The sequence below is a fragment of the Gracilinanus agilis genome, chromosome 2 (genome assembly GCF_016433145.1).
Source record: "Gracilinanus agilis isolate LMUSP501 chromosome 2, AgileGrace, whole genome shotgun sequence".
Lineage (NCBI taxonomy): Eukaryota > Metazoa > Chordata > Mammalia > Didelphimorphia > Didelphidae > Gracilinanus > Gracilinanus agilis.
In genome coordinates this window covers 219,231,114-219,247,044 of record NC_058131.1, presented here as the reverse complement: position 1 = coordinate 219,247,044, position 15,931 = coordinate 219,231,114, and the positions used below count along the sequence as shown (strand labels likewise).

Sequence of the window (15,931 nt, the reverse complement as noted above, 5' to 3'; positions counted from 1 at the left end):
TTTCTACTAGAGTAAAATATGGCAAAATACAAAGGATAGCCTTTATGAAAGTCATGCTCAGAATATTAGTTGTTCTGTTGAAAAATGTTTGTAGAGTGCATTCAGCTTGGTGTTGGGCACTGTGGGTAGGGGTGGAGTATATGAGACATAAGATATGGTTCTTCCCTCCAGAAGTTCATAATCTAGTTTTGAAGACAAAGCAAATGAAATAATAATAATGCATGAAAGGATGTAATTAAGTTTATTCTTCCCTCATGTCCCTTCCCTTCTTTTCCTACCACCACCATTTTAATTCCTGTTTTGGTGACTTCTCACCTAAATTGCTATATCCGCCTAAGTCCTCTCTTTGGCTCCAGTCTTTCCACACTCCCAAATATCTTGTGCATTGATCCCCAAATCACCCTCTAAAAGAACTTTTTAGAAGATGCTTTTAATACTTTAACCATGTCACCTCTCTTATCAACCACAAACTTTCAATACTTTTCCTATTGCCTAAACAATAAAGTTCAAATTCCTTACCTCAATATTCAAGGACCTCCGTGATCTATACTCAATTTACTAATCTAACTTTGCCTCTCATTGTTCATCAGAAATGAAAATTGCTCAAACAAAATGGATCAATTCATCATTCTCTGGGGAAAACTTGTGCTTTCCTATTTTATTCCATTCATTCCTTCCAGAGAGAATGACCTCTCTGACCCTTTTACCTACAAAAAATCCTACCCATTCCTCAAGACCAAGCTCAAATTCCATTTCCTCCCTCACCATCCCAGCTTGTATTGTCAGTGTTTTTTTCCATTTCTAGTTGTCCTCTTCCAGTAAAGTTCTACTCAGATACATCAAAGTAGAATGGTGCTGACCAGAGGTTCTTCAAGGCTACCAGTCCTACCAAACTGGACAAGATCCAAATACTAGCCTCCCCATGGTCTGTGTTTTAACTAAGAAAGAGTCAGCAACAGAATATTGGCTACAAAACAGGATTTTTTTTTGTTTCAATTGAATTCCTTAAGACATAAGGAAATAATGACTTGTGTTGGTAGGAGGAGTTCTCATGTCCTTAAAAAAGCATTAGAGGGGCCAGCTGGGTAGCTCAGTGGATTGAGAGTCATGCCTAGAGACGGGAGGTCCTAGGTTCAAATCCAGCCTCAGACACTTCCCAGCTGTGTGACCCTGGGCAGGTCACTTGACCCCCATTGCCTTCCCTTACCACTCTTCTGCCTAGGAGCCAATAACACAGAAGGTAAGGGTTTAAAATTTTAAAAAAAGGATTAGATCAATAATTCTCAAACAGTTTGTTCCATAGCATCTTTCAAGTGTTCCACGAATTGTAAGGAACTCTCACACACAAATACATATGTGTTTCTCTTAAATGATATAGCACATATACTTATAATGACTTGTCCACGCATGAGTCTTTTTGCTCTCCTATAATATGCTATGATTCCTCTCAACAAAAAATAATCATGGTGGGACGTAGAGCACAGCTATTGGCTAAGTGGATAGAGCCAAGCCTAGAGATAGGAGATCCTAGGTTCAAGGCTGACCTCTGACACTTCCTAGCTATGTGGCCCTATGTAAGTCACTTACCCCTCATTGCCTAGTCCTTACTGCTCTTTTGCCTTATGCAATATTGATTCTAAAATGGAAGGTAAAGGGTTTTTTTAATCATGTTCTCTTAGCAGCAACAAAAAATTCAGAATCATGGTTAGACATCAGATTTCAAAGAATACTTCAAATTCTACTTGGCATCCTTTTACCCATCAAATGCCATCATAGTGCCTTGAAATAGTAGGTCCTCAGTAAATATCTATTGTTACCATAAACTATTTTTCTCTCTTTTTTCTGTATTTTAAGTTGTTGGGTGCTAAATTGTGTGGGATGTGCTAACCCTGTTTTCAGAATGGATTTATACCTTTGGAGCATACTACTTAACAAATCTCTGCTATTCTTTTTTTAAAGTGAAAACCAACAATATATGAAGTACTGAAACATGGATCCTACTTATTATTTCATGGTATTTCACAGGATCAGAGAATTACAGTTGACAGGGACATGAAAGCTCCTTTAGTTCAATTGGTACCTGAATTAGAATTCCCTCTTTATATAACTTGTAAGTAGTTGTCCACTTTCTGCTTGAAAATCTCCAGTGAGGGAAGATCTACTATTAGAGCTAAAACTATTATGAAGACTTTAATGCAGGGTGCCAACATCTGGATGGGGTAGGAGAAGCTTCCTCCTCTAGAAAATATGTTGTTTTCCTAAGTGACCACAATCTTCAGACTTTGCATCAGGATCATCTGCCAGCCAGCACTGCCCTCCCTAGGATCCGGAGGCATTCTTCCCTTTGGCTAGTTCCTCTGCAGAGACAAAGCCTCGATTGCCCCTTGCAAATGTGGTCAGACTGTCCTCTGGGTGACTGTTGCCAGCACACACATCACACAAAGCTATTTTGCTTTGTTTCCAGGTGAAAAAAACTTCTTTCTATAGTTCTAACCACCATGTCCTAAGACAACCCATTCCACCTTGAGGCAACTCAGCAGTAGGTTGGCTGGCCTGCTCTCTGACTTTGGAAGTGGATAAGAATGGGAACTTACATATTTTAAAAAACACATTTCCATTTCATGTGTAAGTGCAAAGAAACCAGTAAACTAAACAATAGTTGTAGTGAGAGAGAATCCTGAAAATATTCTGATTGCACCAAGCACAGTGGCCCTGGTCAGGTTCCATCACTGGTGACTCAATATCCTGATGTTATCTCCACAGGGCTTAGAGAATTTACTGGAATCCTACTTATTTTTATGTGTCCATCTAACACATGGAAGATCAAATTCCATTTCCTAGTCACATCCTGAAATCCCAAAGGTTTTAGGCAGAACTTGCAACTGGCCCATTTAAGAAAAAAGAAAACTTTTCCAAAGGAAACAATCATTCTTAGATTCTCTCTCTCTCTCTCTCTCTCTCTCTCTCTCTCTCTCTCTCTCTCTCTCTCTCTCTCTCTCTTCTAACTCTCCCTCTCTCTGAATATATGTATATATGTGATATTTGCACATGTATCATATATACATTTTTTCTTTTGCTTCAAAATTCTATCTCCTAGGAGAAAGGATATATCACTAATAAAGTAAGAAACTTAACATATTCATCAGTAGAAGTGGTTTAGAGGGAGAAAAGATCAGGGTAGAGGAGAACTGGGCCTGTGGAATTTACTTCCAATGCAAGTTGGACCTATTTAAATCTACTAAAGAAATACATCACAATTAAAATTTTTGCAAAGTTTATCACAGCACTCCCTGTATTACGCTGAATCCCAAGGCAGATTTGAAAGGTTTCATGTATGCTTTGAGACCAAAATCTATTAACTAGTCATTATTTAACCAATGGTTAGTAGTCTCCTCCTGGGACCTTAACTTACCAAAACTCTGATTTGGTATAGTTTAGGAAAGTGGCTCATTCTGTTTGGTTTAGCCTTGTTCTTTAGACTAATTGTTATTGTTTTTAATGCTTTAAAAAGCCATAATGAAGAAAGAATCCGTGAAACACGAAATAAACCATAGCACTTAAGGGCCAGAATGGTCTCATTTTACAAATGAAGAGACTGATCACTAGAAAGATGCAATGGCCAGTTGCCCACAGTCCGACATCTACCCACATCTAGGCAGTATTTGAGCCATGATTAAAACTCTTTTCTTCTAATTCCCAAATTAATTAATAATAGAAGTATAAATATAGGTATAATCTAAGGAATACCCTTTCCAACTCTAAATCTGTGCTATTATGATCCTACTAATTTTATGACTCTTGATTAATACATTATATTATATTAATAACTGATATGTTTAGAGTACCTACACACTTACAAAGTTCTTTATACATTTACCTAACTTTATCGTCGCAATGTCCTTGCAATATAGATACTATTATACAAAGAAGGAAACTGAGGCTGAACGTTTCAGTGATTTGGCCATCCTATCTCTGGCAACTATTAAGTGTCAAAGGCAGAATATGAATCCAGGTCTCCTAACTGTGAATACAACACTAATCACTGCCCCATGCCACCTTCTTTTACATAAATATAGGTATGGTTTAAACAAGGAGAGGCAAAGGTTCAAATAATCCTTAGCTTGGAGGTTAGAAGACAAAATAATTCAAAAAGCATAGCAGACCACCCCAATGCTCCCCTAACTTATACACTTGTAGACCAATGGCTTCCCAATATTGGGAACACTGCTAATTTCCCATGATAGCACCCCAAGAAGCTCCCAGGAATGAGCATAGCATCTGGCTGGCCCATTTCCAAATGTGGTCTGGTATTTTGCTAAGACTGACTTTTTCCACTGTCTCATTGTTTGGTCTAAGGAAAGGATAGGGACCCAAAAGAAGTGGCAAAGAGGCTGATGACTCCAGTTGGCATGTCTAGCTTAGGATAGAAATTGTGTGTGCCAGAAACATAGGCCATCTGCTATCTCAGCATGACACGTACAGGAGGACACAACTTGGGATCCTGGGGCTCCAGAGGACAATGTAGAATGATATAGCTGATTCTCTATCATTAAGCAAGCAGAAATTCAGAACTTCTGGCTGAAATGTTATGGTGTTATTGTTCCTTCCTCTCTAGGGTGCCATTCTGATATTTATGGGAATTGCTGTTCTCGCTATGAAGGCATCTGTTATTGAAATGTTCCTTGGTAAGTACTTTTATATGTGTATCTGGATACACTCATAACATTTTCCTAAGAACTGAGGGAAAAACAAGCCAAAAAAGTTTTTAAACTAAAAAATATTGCATAAACACTATTATAAGTCCTTTCAAGATAAACATTCTGGAAGAAAGTTAAGAGAGAATGTTAACTGCCTATTTGATTAGTTTTATGTGCTATTCATCTACCTAGCCAGAGACAGTCACAATTGATGATGGGTTGTTCGATTGCCTAAACTCCGATTTAGTCCAGCTAATGTTCACAGGGCAGCACATTTCTAGGTTAAGGATCTAAGAACCCTTTTGCTACAATCCAATGGTTTGTTTGTTGATAAGATTATATCCATCATTCAGCAAACATTTGTTAAGCACCTACTAGGTGCTAGACACTGGAGGAGTTCCAAAAATAAATCCAGCAGAGTTACCCATGGGCAGAGCTGCCGATTGGGGGGCTAGATGGTACAGCAGATAGATTACCAAGCCTGGAGCCTTGAAGATATATCTTCCTGAGTTCAAATTTGACCTCAGACACTAGGTACATGACCCTGGGCATGTCATTCAACCTTGTTTGCCTTAGTTTCCTCATCTGTAAAATGAGCTAGAAAAGGAAATGGCAAACCACTCCAGTATTTTTGCCAAGAAAATCCCAATTGGGGTCACAAAGAGTCAAACATGTCTGAAAAATGATTCAACAACAACAACATAGCCACCACCTTCTTGGAGCCTATGCTCTAATGGGGGGAAACAGCATATATACAGAAACAGGACCTGAGTTCAAAATATAATGCTCCCTCTTACAGCTTGTATGGTCTTAGACAAGCTGCTTAACCTCAATGGACCTCAATTTCTTCATCTTTAAAATGAGGGGGATTGGACTGGATGATCTCTAAGATCTTTTCCCACTCTGGACCTATGATAAATGTATACTATAAGGTAGAGAGTAATGCTTTTTCATTGGTTCTCCCCCATATCTGGAGTGCACTCACTCCCTCTCTCTTGCTTTTTACAGTACAGTAATGTAACTTTCTGCATGAAGTCTTTCCTGATCCCCCAGGGGCCAATTTTCCCTTTCTCCCCAAACTATCTTGTATTCCTTCTATATAACTTTTATATTTATTTATACATGGAGGAGAGGTATTCCTATCCTCAATTAATGCTATCACAGAAGGCCCAGACACCTGAATTGAACCAATCAATAAAAAGTGTTAACTAGTGGTGAACAAATCTTTAATATTTTGGGGAGAAGTGCTATGATTTTTGGATTAAGATTGACGATTGCCAATCAGGAAACATCTTGTGATTGGCTGAACGAGTCAAACACACCTCTTGAACTATCTGTAACACAGTAAATCAGTTTAAAAAGTCTTATAATACAGTAGCCATGATTTGAGTAGTGGTCAAATCTAGTGCTGATGGTCTCTTGAGAGGTAAATACTTGAGGGGGTGGGGAGAAGAGGAGGAGATCAAGTTTCTCTCTCTCAATTCTTGCTGCTGTGATTATCCTTATGAATTTCAAAAGTTCTGAATATCTGGAATTTCCATCAAAATCCATTGCAGTACCCCCACCTGACAATAGCATCTGCCTCAAGAGCTAAGATAAACATGAAGGACAAACTGAAAACATGGAGGAAAGGTCATATTCTCTGACATTACCAATGCCCACTCCCTGACCCAGCAGAGAACTAAACCTAAGGGAAACTTCATGAGGCTTCAACAAAGGGAGGAAAGTACTTCCAATAAACAAAAACATTGAGTTTACCCTTCGGCTGCATATAATCTCCCAACTTTTGTGATAAGAATCTACTATTTGACAAAAACTGCTAGGAAAACTAGAAAACAGTTTAGCAGAAACTAGGTATAGGCCAGTATCTCACACCCTATACAAAATATGATTCAAATGGGTACAGTATTTAGACACTAAAAAGTGATACCATAAGTAAATTAGGAGAACATAGAATAGTTTACCTGTCAGATCTATGGGGAAGAGAAGAATTTATGACTAAGAGGTTGCAAACACTACCAAGTATAAAAATGAATTATTTTAATTATATTATACTCAAGAGGTTTTGTACAAACAAAACCAATATAACCAAGATTAGGAGAGAAACAATAAACCAAGGGGAAATATTATAACAAATTTCTCTGATAATGGTCTCATTTCTCAAATATATAGAGAACAAAGACAAATATAAGAGTACAAGCTTTTCCCCAATTGTCAAATGGTCAAAGGCTAAAACAAGCAGTTTTCAGATGAAGAAATTAAAGCTATCAATAATCATATGAAAAAATGTTTTAAATCACTCTTGATTGGACAAATACAGATTAAAACAAGCCTGAGGTATCACCTCACACCTCTCAGATCAACCAATGACAGTAAAGGAAAGTGATGAATTTTGGAGCGACTGTGACAAAATTGGGTTACTAATGCATTGTTGGGTGGAGATGAGAACTGATCCAACCATTCTGGAGAGCAATTTGGGAATATGGCCAACGGGCTATAAAACTATGCATACCCTTTGATACCACCACGAAGTCTGTATCCCAAAGAAATTTTTTTTAAAAACAGGGGATGGGATGGGTGTGGAAAGACCTACTTGTACAAAAAGTATTTGTAGCAGCCCTTTTTGTGGTGGAAAGAATGGGAAAGATGCCACTCAATTGGGGAATGACTGAACAAATTGTGGTATGTGTTTGTGATGGAATACTGTTGTGCGGTAAGCAATAATGAATAAGATAATTTCAGAAAGAGTTGGAAAGACCTAAATGAACTGATGCAGAGCAAAATAAGCAGAACCAGGAGAACACTGTACACAGTGACAGCCATACTGTGGAATGATCAATTGTGAAACACTTAGCTACTCCCAGTAAAACAATGATCCCTGACAATTCTGAGGGTCTTAAGACAAAGAATTCTATCCATCTCCAGAGAAAGAACTGTTGGAGTTGTAATGCAGATCAAAGCATACTATTTTTCATGCTAGTTTATTTGGACTTTTATTTGGGAGGCTTAGTTTTATATGAGTATTCTCTTACAACAATGAGCCATATGGAAAGAAAAAGAAAAAGAATGTAAGCCCCTTGATAACAGAGAATATTTTATCTTTTTATCCCCAGGACTTAAGACAGTGACTGTTTATTAAATGATTGATTGGCAAAGGATGGATCTAAACTGTATATATAGGAATATTAGAAGTTAGATAATACTTTCAATTGGTAGAAAGGGAAGAAATTAGAGGAGCCTTAAAAGGCAATGAGATTCTAAAATGTAGAGATAAAAAAAGAGTTCATTCCAGAGATGGGGGCCTGACCTAGTCAAAGGCAGAATATGGCATGCTGAGCTTGGAGGACAGCTAGTCTACTTTGGCTTAAAGATAGAAAGCATGAAAGGACAGCAATGTGAAGAAGGGCTAGAAAGAAACCAGGCAGCAGGACAGAGATAAACGGATCTTACTCAGAGCATCCAAGGTACGGACCAAGAAGTATATAGGGAAAGCCTTCCATATCAAATAGTCAAAGTCATCCAAGGCACCATGCCCCAACCACAGTCAGAAGGCACCTATCTCCATTTAAGTAAAAAAAAATCAACCACACTTCTTGGCCTTTGTGTAACATGACAAGTCAGTTTAAAAAGTCTCACGATTTAGTAGCTATGGTTGGAATAATGCTCAAATCCATTGTTGATGGACTCCTGAGAGGTAATTACTCAGAGGAGAGGAAGGAGGAGCGGGGAGTGTAGCCCATTGCTCATTCAATTGCTTTGCCTAGTGAGTTTCTCTCCTTTAAAATGCCCTTTGGCTTCCTCTACCTAGCTTCCTTTTCATTGATACCTTCTACCAGGGGCACCTTCTCCACACTGCAAAATCCTCAGTAGGATCTCACTTTCCCAGGCCACTCAGGTAAGCTAAGTATCCCTCTTCTCTCTTAGGGTGAGTTAGACCCTGAGTCTCAGGAAATGCCGACAGACTTCACAATTTGGCCTGGGACTAGCCCAATTTATTGAACAAATATTAGATATTGGCAACATACCAATGATTAATTTGGGCAACAAAAGAGAAATCTATCACCTTCTGATCCTTTTAGAAATGCAACCTCCCCTTAGTTGTTTTTTTTTAAACAACACTAAAAGCACCATGCTCACACATCTCAAAGCCATTCAGCTAGGAAACTTTGCAATGGTCCCCTGGCATTTCCCATTAGTCTCCTCCTCAAACCCTGTCAAATTACCACCTCTATTTTGCTTCTCAGTACCATTAGTCATTTATTCCTGACAAAAGGGAGACAGAAGGAGGTAGCGCTAGTCAGGAATTTTTTTAAAGGCTTTCATAGGCTAATATACAATCACCTCAATCCTCAATGATCAAGACAAAAAAAGATGCCTCCTCTTTCCCCTCTGCTTACACCCATTCACCTCACACTTCTTGGGCTGCCTTTCCTGCCTTTTCTCTTCTATCTTCCCCAAATTCTTGCCCCCCCAAACTGTCTTTGATGCTAAGGTTCTGTCAAAATTTTTTTAAGTATGATGGAAGGGGTAATTAGGTGACTCTGTGGATTGAGAGCCAGGCTTAGATATAGGAGGGCACAGGCTCAAATCTTACTTCAGACACTTCCCAGCTGTGTGGTCCTGGACAAGTTACTTGGTCCCCATTGCCTAGTCCTTACTGTTCATCTGCATTGGAACCAATACTTAGTATTAATTCTAAAACAGAAGATAAGGATTTATTTTAAAACAAACAAATAAATAAAAGTATCAGAGAGAGGGTAATCAGAGTCCAACTTTCCAAAACTGAAGTCTTTCCTTAGTGAAATTTTTAAATAATAAAATAATACAATGGTTCTTTTTTGAAAAGACTATAAAAATACATATAGCATATTGCATGGTAACCATATATGGTACATAAGACAGCGAGGTGGCACAATGGAATGGCCTGGAATCAGAAGACTCGTCTTCTCAAGTTGAAATCCGTCATCAGACACTTCCTAGCTATATGGCCTTGGACAAGTCATTTAACCCTTATTTCCCTCAGTTTCCTAATTTTTAAAATGAGCTGGCAAAGGAAATAGCAAACCACTCAAGGATATTTGCAAAAAAAAAAAAAACAAACCCAACCCAAAAGGAGTCATGAAGAGTCAGGCATGACGGAAATAAATGAACACCAACAAAATATGGCAACCATACATTTTAACAATAGTTATGGATATGGATATGGAAGTCTTGCTTGTTATTAGGATATTTCAAGACCCTAGACTTGGAACTACAAAGGAGCTCATGGATCAGCGAATCCAACTCCCTAATTTTTTGAATAAGGAAACTAAAGCTCAGGGAGGCTGTTAATTGCCTGCTATCAGGTAATAAGGTAAGGATTTGATTCTAGGTCTTGTGACTAAATCAATTTTCCACTGAATCATATGGCCTCCTTTTCTGGGGAAAAAAAAAGGATACATATAGACTTCACAGCTAAAAGAGAACTTAAAATATTATCTAGTCCACAAACTTGGTCCCCTAGAAGAAATGAAGAAAATAAATTTTATTTTGAGAGATGTGAGGGAATATGTGTTTGTAATGTTACATACACTGTCACATTGCATTTGTGTGTGTGTTCATTTTGCTGAACTGATCCTCACTCTCCAATTTCATTTTTAGTCTCTTTTTACAAAGGATAGGTCATTGGGTAGGGAAGGAAGAAAACATATTCCCAAATGAAAATGATACAAGAACAAATGATATCAATAAAAATAAATTAAGATGATCTCTAAAGCCACTTCTAGCTCTTATATTATCTAGTCTAGCCTCTTTATCTTGGGGATAAAAATACTAGCCTTTGAAGATTTAAAATAAAAGGACTTTTGTTTCCATCCTGACTGCAATTTACTATCCTGGGCAAGTCACAAGTTCTTTGAACCTCAGTTTCTTCATCTAAAAAGCGAGAGGTTTAGACTAGACATCTCCTGACATTTAAATCTTTGATCCTATGATTCTATGATATAAACTGACTTTTATTGTTGTTCAGTTATTTTAATCATCTCTGACTCTTCATTTGCGGTTTTCTTAGCAAAGATATTGGAATAGTTTGACATTTCCTTCTTTGGTTCTCTTACAGATGAGGAAACTGAGGCAAAAAGGAATTATGTGACTTGCCCAGGGTCACACAGCTAATAAGTATCTGAGACCAGATTTGAATTCCGGTCTTCTTGACTCCAAGGCTGGTGCTGTATCCACTGCATCACTTAGCTGTCTTATGGGCAATGTGGCAATTCAGACTGGTTATTGGCAGAACCAAACTAGAACTTGCATTTTCTGAGTCTATATCTAGAATACTCTGGTCATATTAATGATGCTGAAAGCATTTTTAAACCCTAGAGCATCAAACTGATCACTCATCATCCATTCTGAATGTCACACAAAACTGTTGTTAACTAAGTGATTAATAGATGATTAATAAATTAATGTCGGCTAGATTTATATGTTGCCCTTCAACCTCCTTTCTAAATGCCGAGACATAAAAAAAAACATTGTTAATTAAGTGCTTAATAGATGCTTATTAAATTGAACATATATTTGCTTTATGTAGGTCAGGATGATGACCCATTTGAGTGGATAGAAGTATAAGTTTATAGCTAAAAGGGATGTGAGAGGCCCTCTAGCCCCACTCCTTGGTTTTACAAAGAAGGAAAAAGAAAGTTCACTTTTTTTGTGCAATTCATGCTTTGGGAACGCTCCTGTATGCTATGCACTTTATTTATTATGTCTGTTTTGTAAGCCTTTTATGAGGGAGAAAATTTGATATAGAGATAGTCAGAAAACTTGAATTCTAGTCCTGACACTTCCACTAATTAGCTGTAAAAGTGGAACAAGTCATTTCAGCTCTGGACTTCATTTTCCTCATCTATCAAATGAAGAAGTTAGCTTAGCCTAAATTTCCCACCTTTGAAATTCTATCCCTTGCAGTGTAATTTATTAATTTAAGCCATTTTCACGAAATCAGATGTGGTCTGTCAGTGGACTAGTGTATATTAAATACTTGCTATGTGGGGCAGCTACGGGGCTAGTGGATAGGAAACTGGGCTTGGAGTCTGAGTTTAAATCTAACTTCAGATGCCTGTGTGACCCTGGGAAAATCACTTAACCCTAATTTCCTAGCCCTTACTATTCTTCTGCCTTGGAACTGATGCTTAGTATTGATTCTAAGATAGAAGGTAGGAGTTGAAAAGATTTGCTACATGCCAAGCACTATGTAAAGACTAGACTTAGGAGTTCAGGAATGGAGAGACAATATGCAAAGAACGATGTACAGGAACAGCTAGAGCACCAAAGTCAGGAGATCCTGGGTTCAAATGTGGCTTCAGACATTTCCTAGCTACGTGACCCTAGCCAAGTCATTTAACCCCAATTGGCTGGCTTTTACCATTCTTCTGTCTTAGTATCTTATTTAAGCATTGATACTTAGTGTGAATTCTGAGACAGAAGGTAAGAGGTTTAAAAAAACTATGTACAAACAAATAAACAAACAAAAAAAAATTAAATTGGGGGAGGGATAGTCCAAGAAGGAAGACACTAAGACTGAGGACTCAGGAGCAGTGTTACAGTGAGAAAAAGAGCTGAATTCAGAGCCTAAAGCAACTGGGTTCAAGTTATTCCTCTAACACATATTTGGCTGTGTGACCCTGGGCAAGTCACTAAACTCATTCTAGTCAACTCTCTAAAACAGTAAGTTAGAGAGAAGGTACTGATCTACTTTAGTAGAGAGAGTTTTCTCACCCAGGAGTTTCCTATTCTAGTGAAATCACAGGTCCAGTTCCTATCACGGAATTTCAGAGTTGGAAAAGGTACTAGAGATCATTTAGTCCAACCCTATCTGAAGGGAATCCTCTTTGCAACTTAACCTGGCAAGGGATCATCCAGCCTGTGTGAGAATACCTCCAAGGATGGGAAACCAATACCTCCCTAGGGAGCCCAGGCCATTTGGGGACAACTTTAATTGTTCAGCAAGTTATTTCTCACCAAAAAAAATCAAATTCCACCCATTACTTAGTTTCTCTCCCTTCCCTCCACTCAATCTTCTTTCCCAGGGTAAGTATTCCCAGTTCTTTCAAATGATTGTCATGCAGAACACATTCAAGATCTTGCATCACCTTGGTTGCCTTCTTCTGGGCATTCTTATCAATATCATTCCTAAACTGTGATCCCAGAAATAAAAACAATCCTGCAGATGTGGGAAAGTAGAACAGGATTCTGACATCCTTATTCCAGAGACTCCCTTAATGTAACCCAAAGACCAAATCAACTTTTTCAGTTGCCTTGTCACACTGTTGAGTCATTTTGTATGTCATTTTATTTATTATTTTATTTTTACATTCTATTTTACTTATTATTTATTTATTATCAGCTCCATTTTAACATGTTATGGGTTATTGCTATAATTTATTTAAAACTAGAAATCAGGCTAGATGGAACAAATAGATTTTCATCTAGTTGAATTCATTTTATAGATAAAGGAAACTGAGGTTTGAGATGGTAAAGGATTTACCTAAGGCTACACAGGTAATAAGTGGCAGAACCAAGATCTTGATGTCTCAGAATCTGGCATTCTTTCCTCCATACCATTCTGCCTCATGCCACCAAATCTTTGGTTACAAACATAAATCAATACACTCTCCTCCCTCCATTATTAACTAAGACGATTTCAGAAAGTCAATAGCAATAAGTCTTCCTTTACTGCTAACAGTTCTAATGGCCTCGATATAACAATTTTTAAAAATATCTGTTAAATCATCCTGTATATATTTACTTTCAATTCCATTCCATTTTTCTAGGATTTTATAGCTAGAGGGTCCAAAGAATGCTCCTGTGATTCTGGGGCACACACGTGTGCATGCGCACGCATCCACACACATACATCTCTCCATCACCAGTGGTAAGGAGATTGCTTTCAGATGGGTCACTGCTTTGAACCTTCCATTAAGCACTGGCAACTCTGTCACTGTTGCACAGGCTCAGCTGGGCCTCTTAGAAAAGGAAAAATTAGGCCGATTTCCTTTCATCCAAACTCCCCATGCATTTCACCATCTCCAATTTAGCAAGAGAGCTCTTACAGAGGAAGGATGAAGAAAGATTTGCTCTAGGGCACGAGCACATTAGGAGGCCTTCCCTGGTCAGCTAGCTGCCTGAAGAGTGGTTTCAAAAGAGTCTTTAATTAATAAGCAAGGATTGCTGAAGTCAGAGCCTGTATCCCACCAAAAATAACAACCCAACTTACCACTACTGTTAAACTGAATCCAACCGTGCGCATTTTCACCCTGGAGGAATTTCTGTGACAAAATATGAGTGATCCTGGGGGGCAGTGGATCTTAATGAAAGCACTTTCAGTCCTAATGATAGCAAGATACAGAAACCGCAGACAACAGAAGTGCTCTCAGAACCAGACTGAGAGTTTTTCAGTGACCACAAAGATGGCAACCGATTTTTTTCTCCAACTCTGGTAAAATTTCATACGATCAACTTTTTACAAAAACTTTTTAGAAATATTCATTTAGTACTTGTTTCACTTAAAACATACTCTACCACTCTAGGTATATAGTACTGATTCAACTTGATGTAGTAAACAGTAATTTACAAAATGTCCATCATGTACTAGCAACAGAAAATAAAAAAAGATGAAACATAGACCTTGTTCTGATGGAACTTATATGTGATCACAGACAAGCCAGGTAGCCAAGCTAGACCTCAGTTTCCTCTTCTCTAAAATAAAGGAGTTGAACTACAGAGCTTCCAGGCTCCCTTTTAGCTCTAAATCAGTGATTCCCAAAGTGGGCACCACTGCCCCCTGGTGGGTGCTACAGAGATCCAGGAGGGTGGTGATGGCCACAGGTGCATTTATCTTTCCTATTAATTGCTATTAAATTTTTTTTTAATTTATTTCCAGGGGGCTAAGTAATATTTTTTCTGGAAAGGGGGTGGTGGGCCAAAAAAGTTTGGGAACCACTGCTCTAAATCTATGAACCAATCTATAATCTATGATCCAATGATCTAATGGAAAACATACTCACATTATCACCCTCTTACAAGGAAAAATAGATTAAGGGCAAAGAAGAGCTCCAGACAAAGTGCTATGTGAGGAGAGAGGTACCATTTTCATTTGGAGGAGATGGAGCAAGTGGAATCAGGAAGGGTTAAATATAGGCTTCAAAAACTACAGATGGAGGGAGGAAAACACTATCTACAGAGCAAAAAGAGCAGAACCAGAAGAACATTGTACACAGAGACTGATACATTATGGCACAATTGAACATAATGGACTTCTCTACTAGCAGCAATGCAGTGATCCAGGATAATCCAGGAGAACTTATGAGAAAGAACACTATCCATATCCAGAGAAAGAACTGTAGGAGTAGAAATGCAAAAGAAAAACATCTGATTGATCACGTGTTTGATGGGAATACGATTGGGGTTTTGGCATTAAAAGATCACTTTACTGCAAATATGAATAACATAGAAATGGGCTTTGAACAATAATGCATGTATAACCCAGTGGAATTGCTTGTCAGCTCCAGGAGGGGGGAGGGAAGAGGGGCAGATCATGAATCATGTAACCATGGGAAAATATTCTAAATTTTAAAAAGAATGAAAGAAAATATTATCTATCCCAGGCATGGGAAATGGTATGAACAAAGGCACAGAGATTGGCTAGTACAAGATGAAAAAGAGGAGTAGAATCATTTTAATTTGGTTAGGAAACAGAGTACATGGAGGGAGTCCTATGATATAAAACTTGGAACAAGATGGTGAAAGTTCCTAAATGCCAAAATCAAAAATATGTGTGTGCAGATAGATAGATAGATGGATGAATGGAGAAATAGAGAGACAGACAGACAGAAAGACAGAGACAGAGATAGAAAGAGAGAGAGAGAGAGAGAGAGATGGATTAATAGACAGATATAGATAGATAGATAGATAGATAGATAGATAGATAGATAGATAGATAGATGGATAGATGGNGATAGATAGATAGATAGATAGATAGATAGATAGATAGATAGATAGATGGATAGATGGATAGATAGATAGATAGAGAGAGAGAGAGAGACAGACAGACATATACATATATGCCCCCACATGTACATACACACATATGCATATAATCAATCTATTTTATTTTCACCCTCATCTTAACCTGTGATACCTTAATACATTCCTAGTCCTCCATTCCCTTAGGTACCCTTTCTTTTTTTTTTTTTTTT

The 15,931-nt window shown here is 38.0% G+C and overlaps 1 protein-coding gene across 1 annotated transcript in view; it reads left to right on the top strand.

Moving 5' to 3' along the window:
- Positions 1-15,931, top strand: part of VIT (vitrin) — a gene marked incomplete at its 5' end in the record, with an annotated part of 181,055 nt that overhangs the window by 16,384 nt on the left and 148,740 nt on the right. Inside the window, 1 exon segment of the mRNA XM_044659586.1 lies at positions 4,616-4,685. Within this exon segment, the coding sequence (XP_044515521.1) occupies positions 4,616-4,685 (70 nt within the window).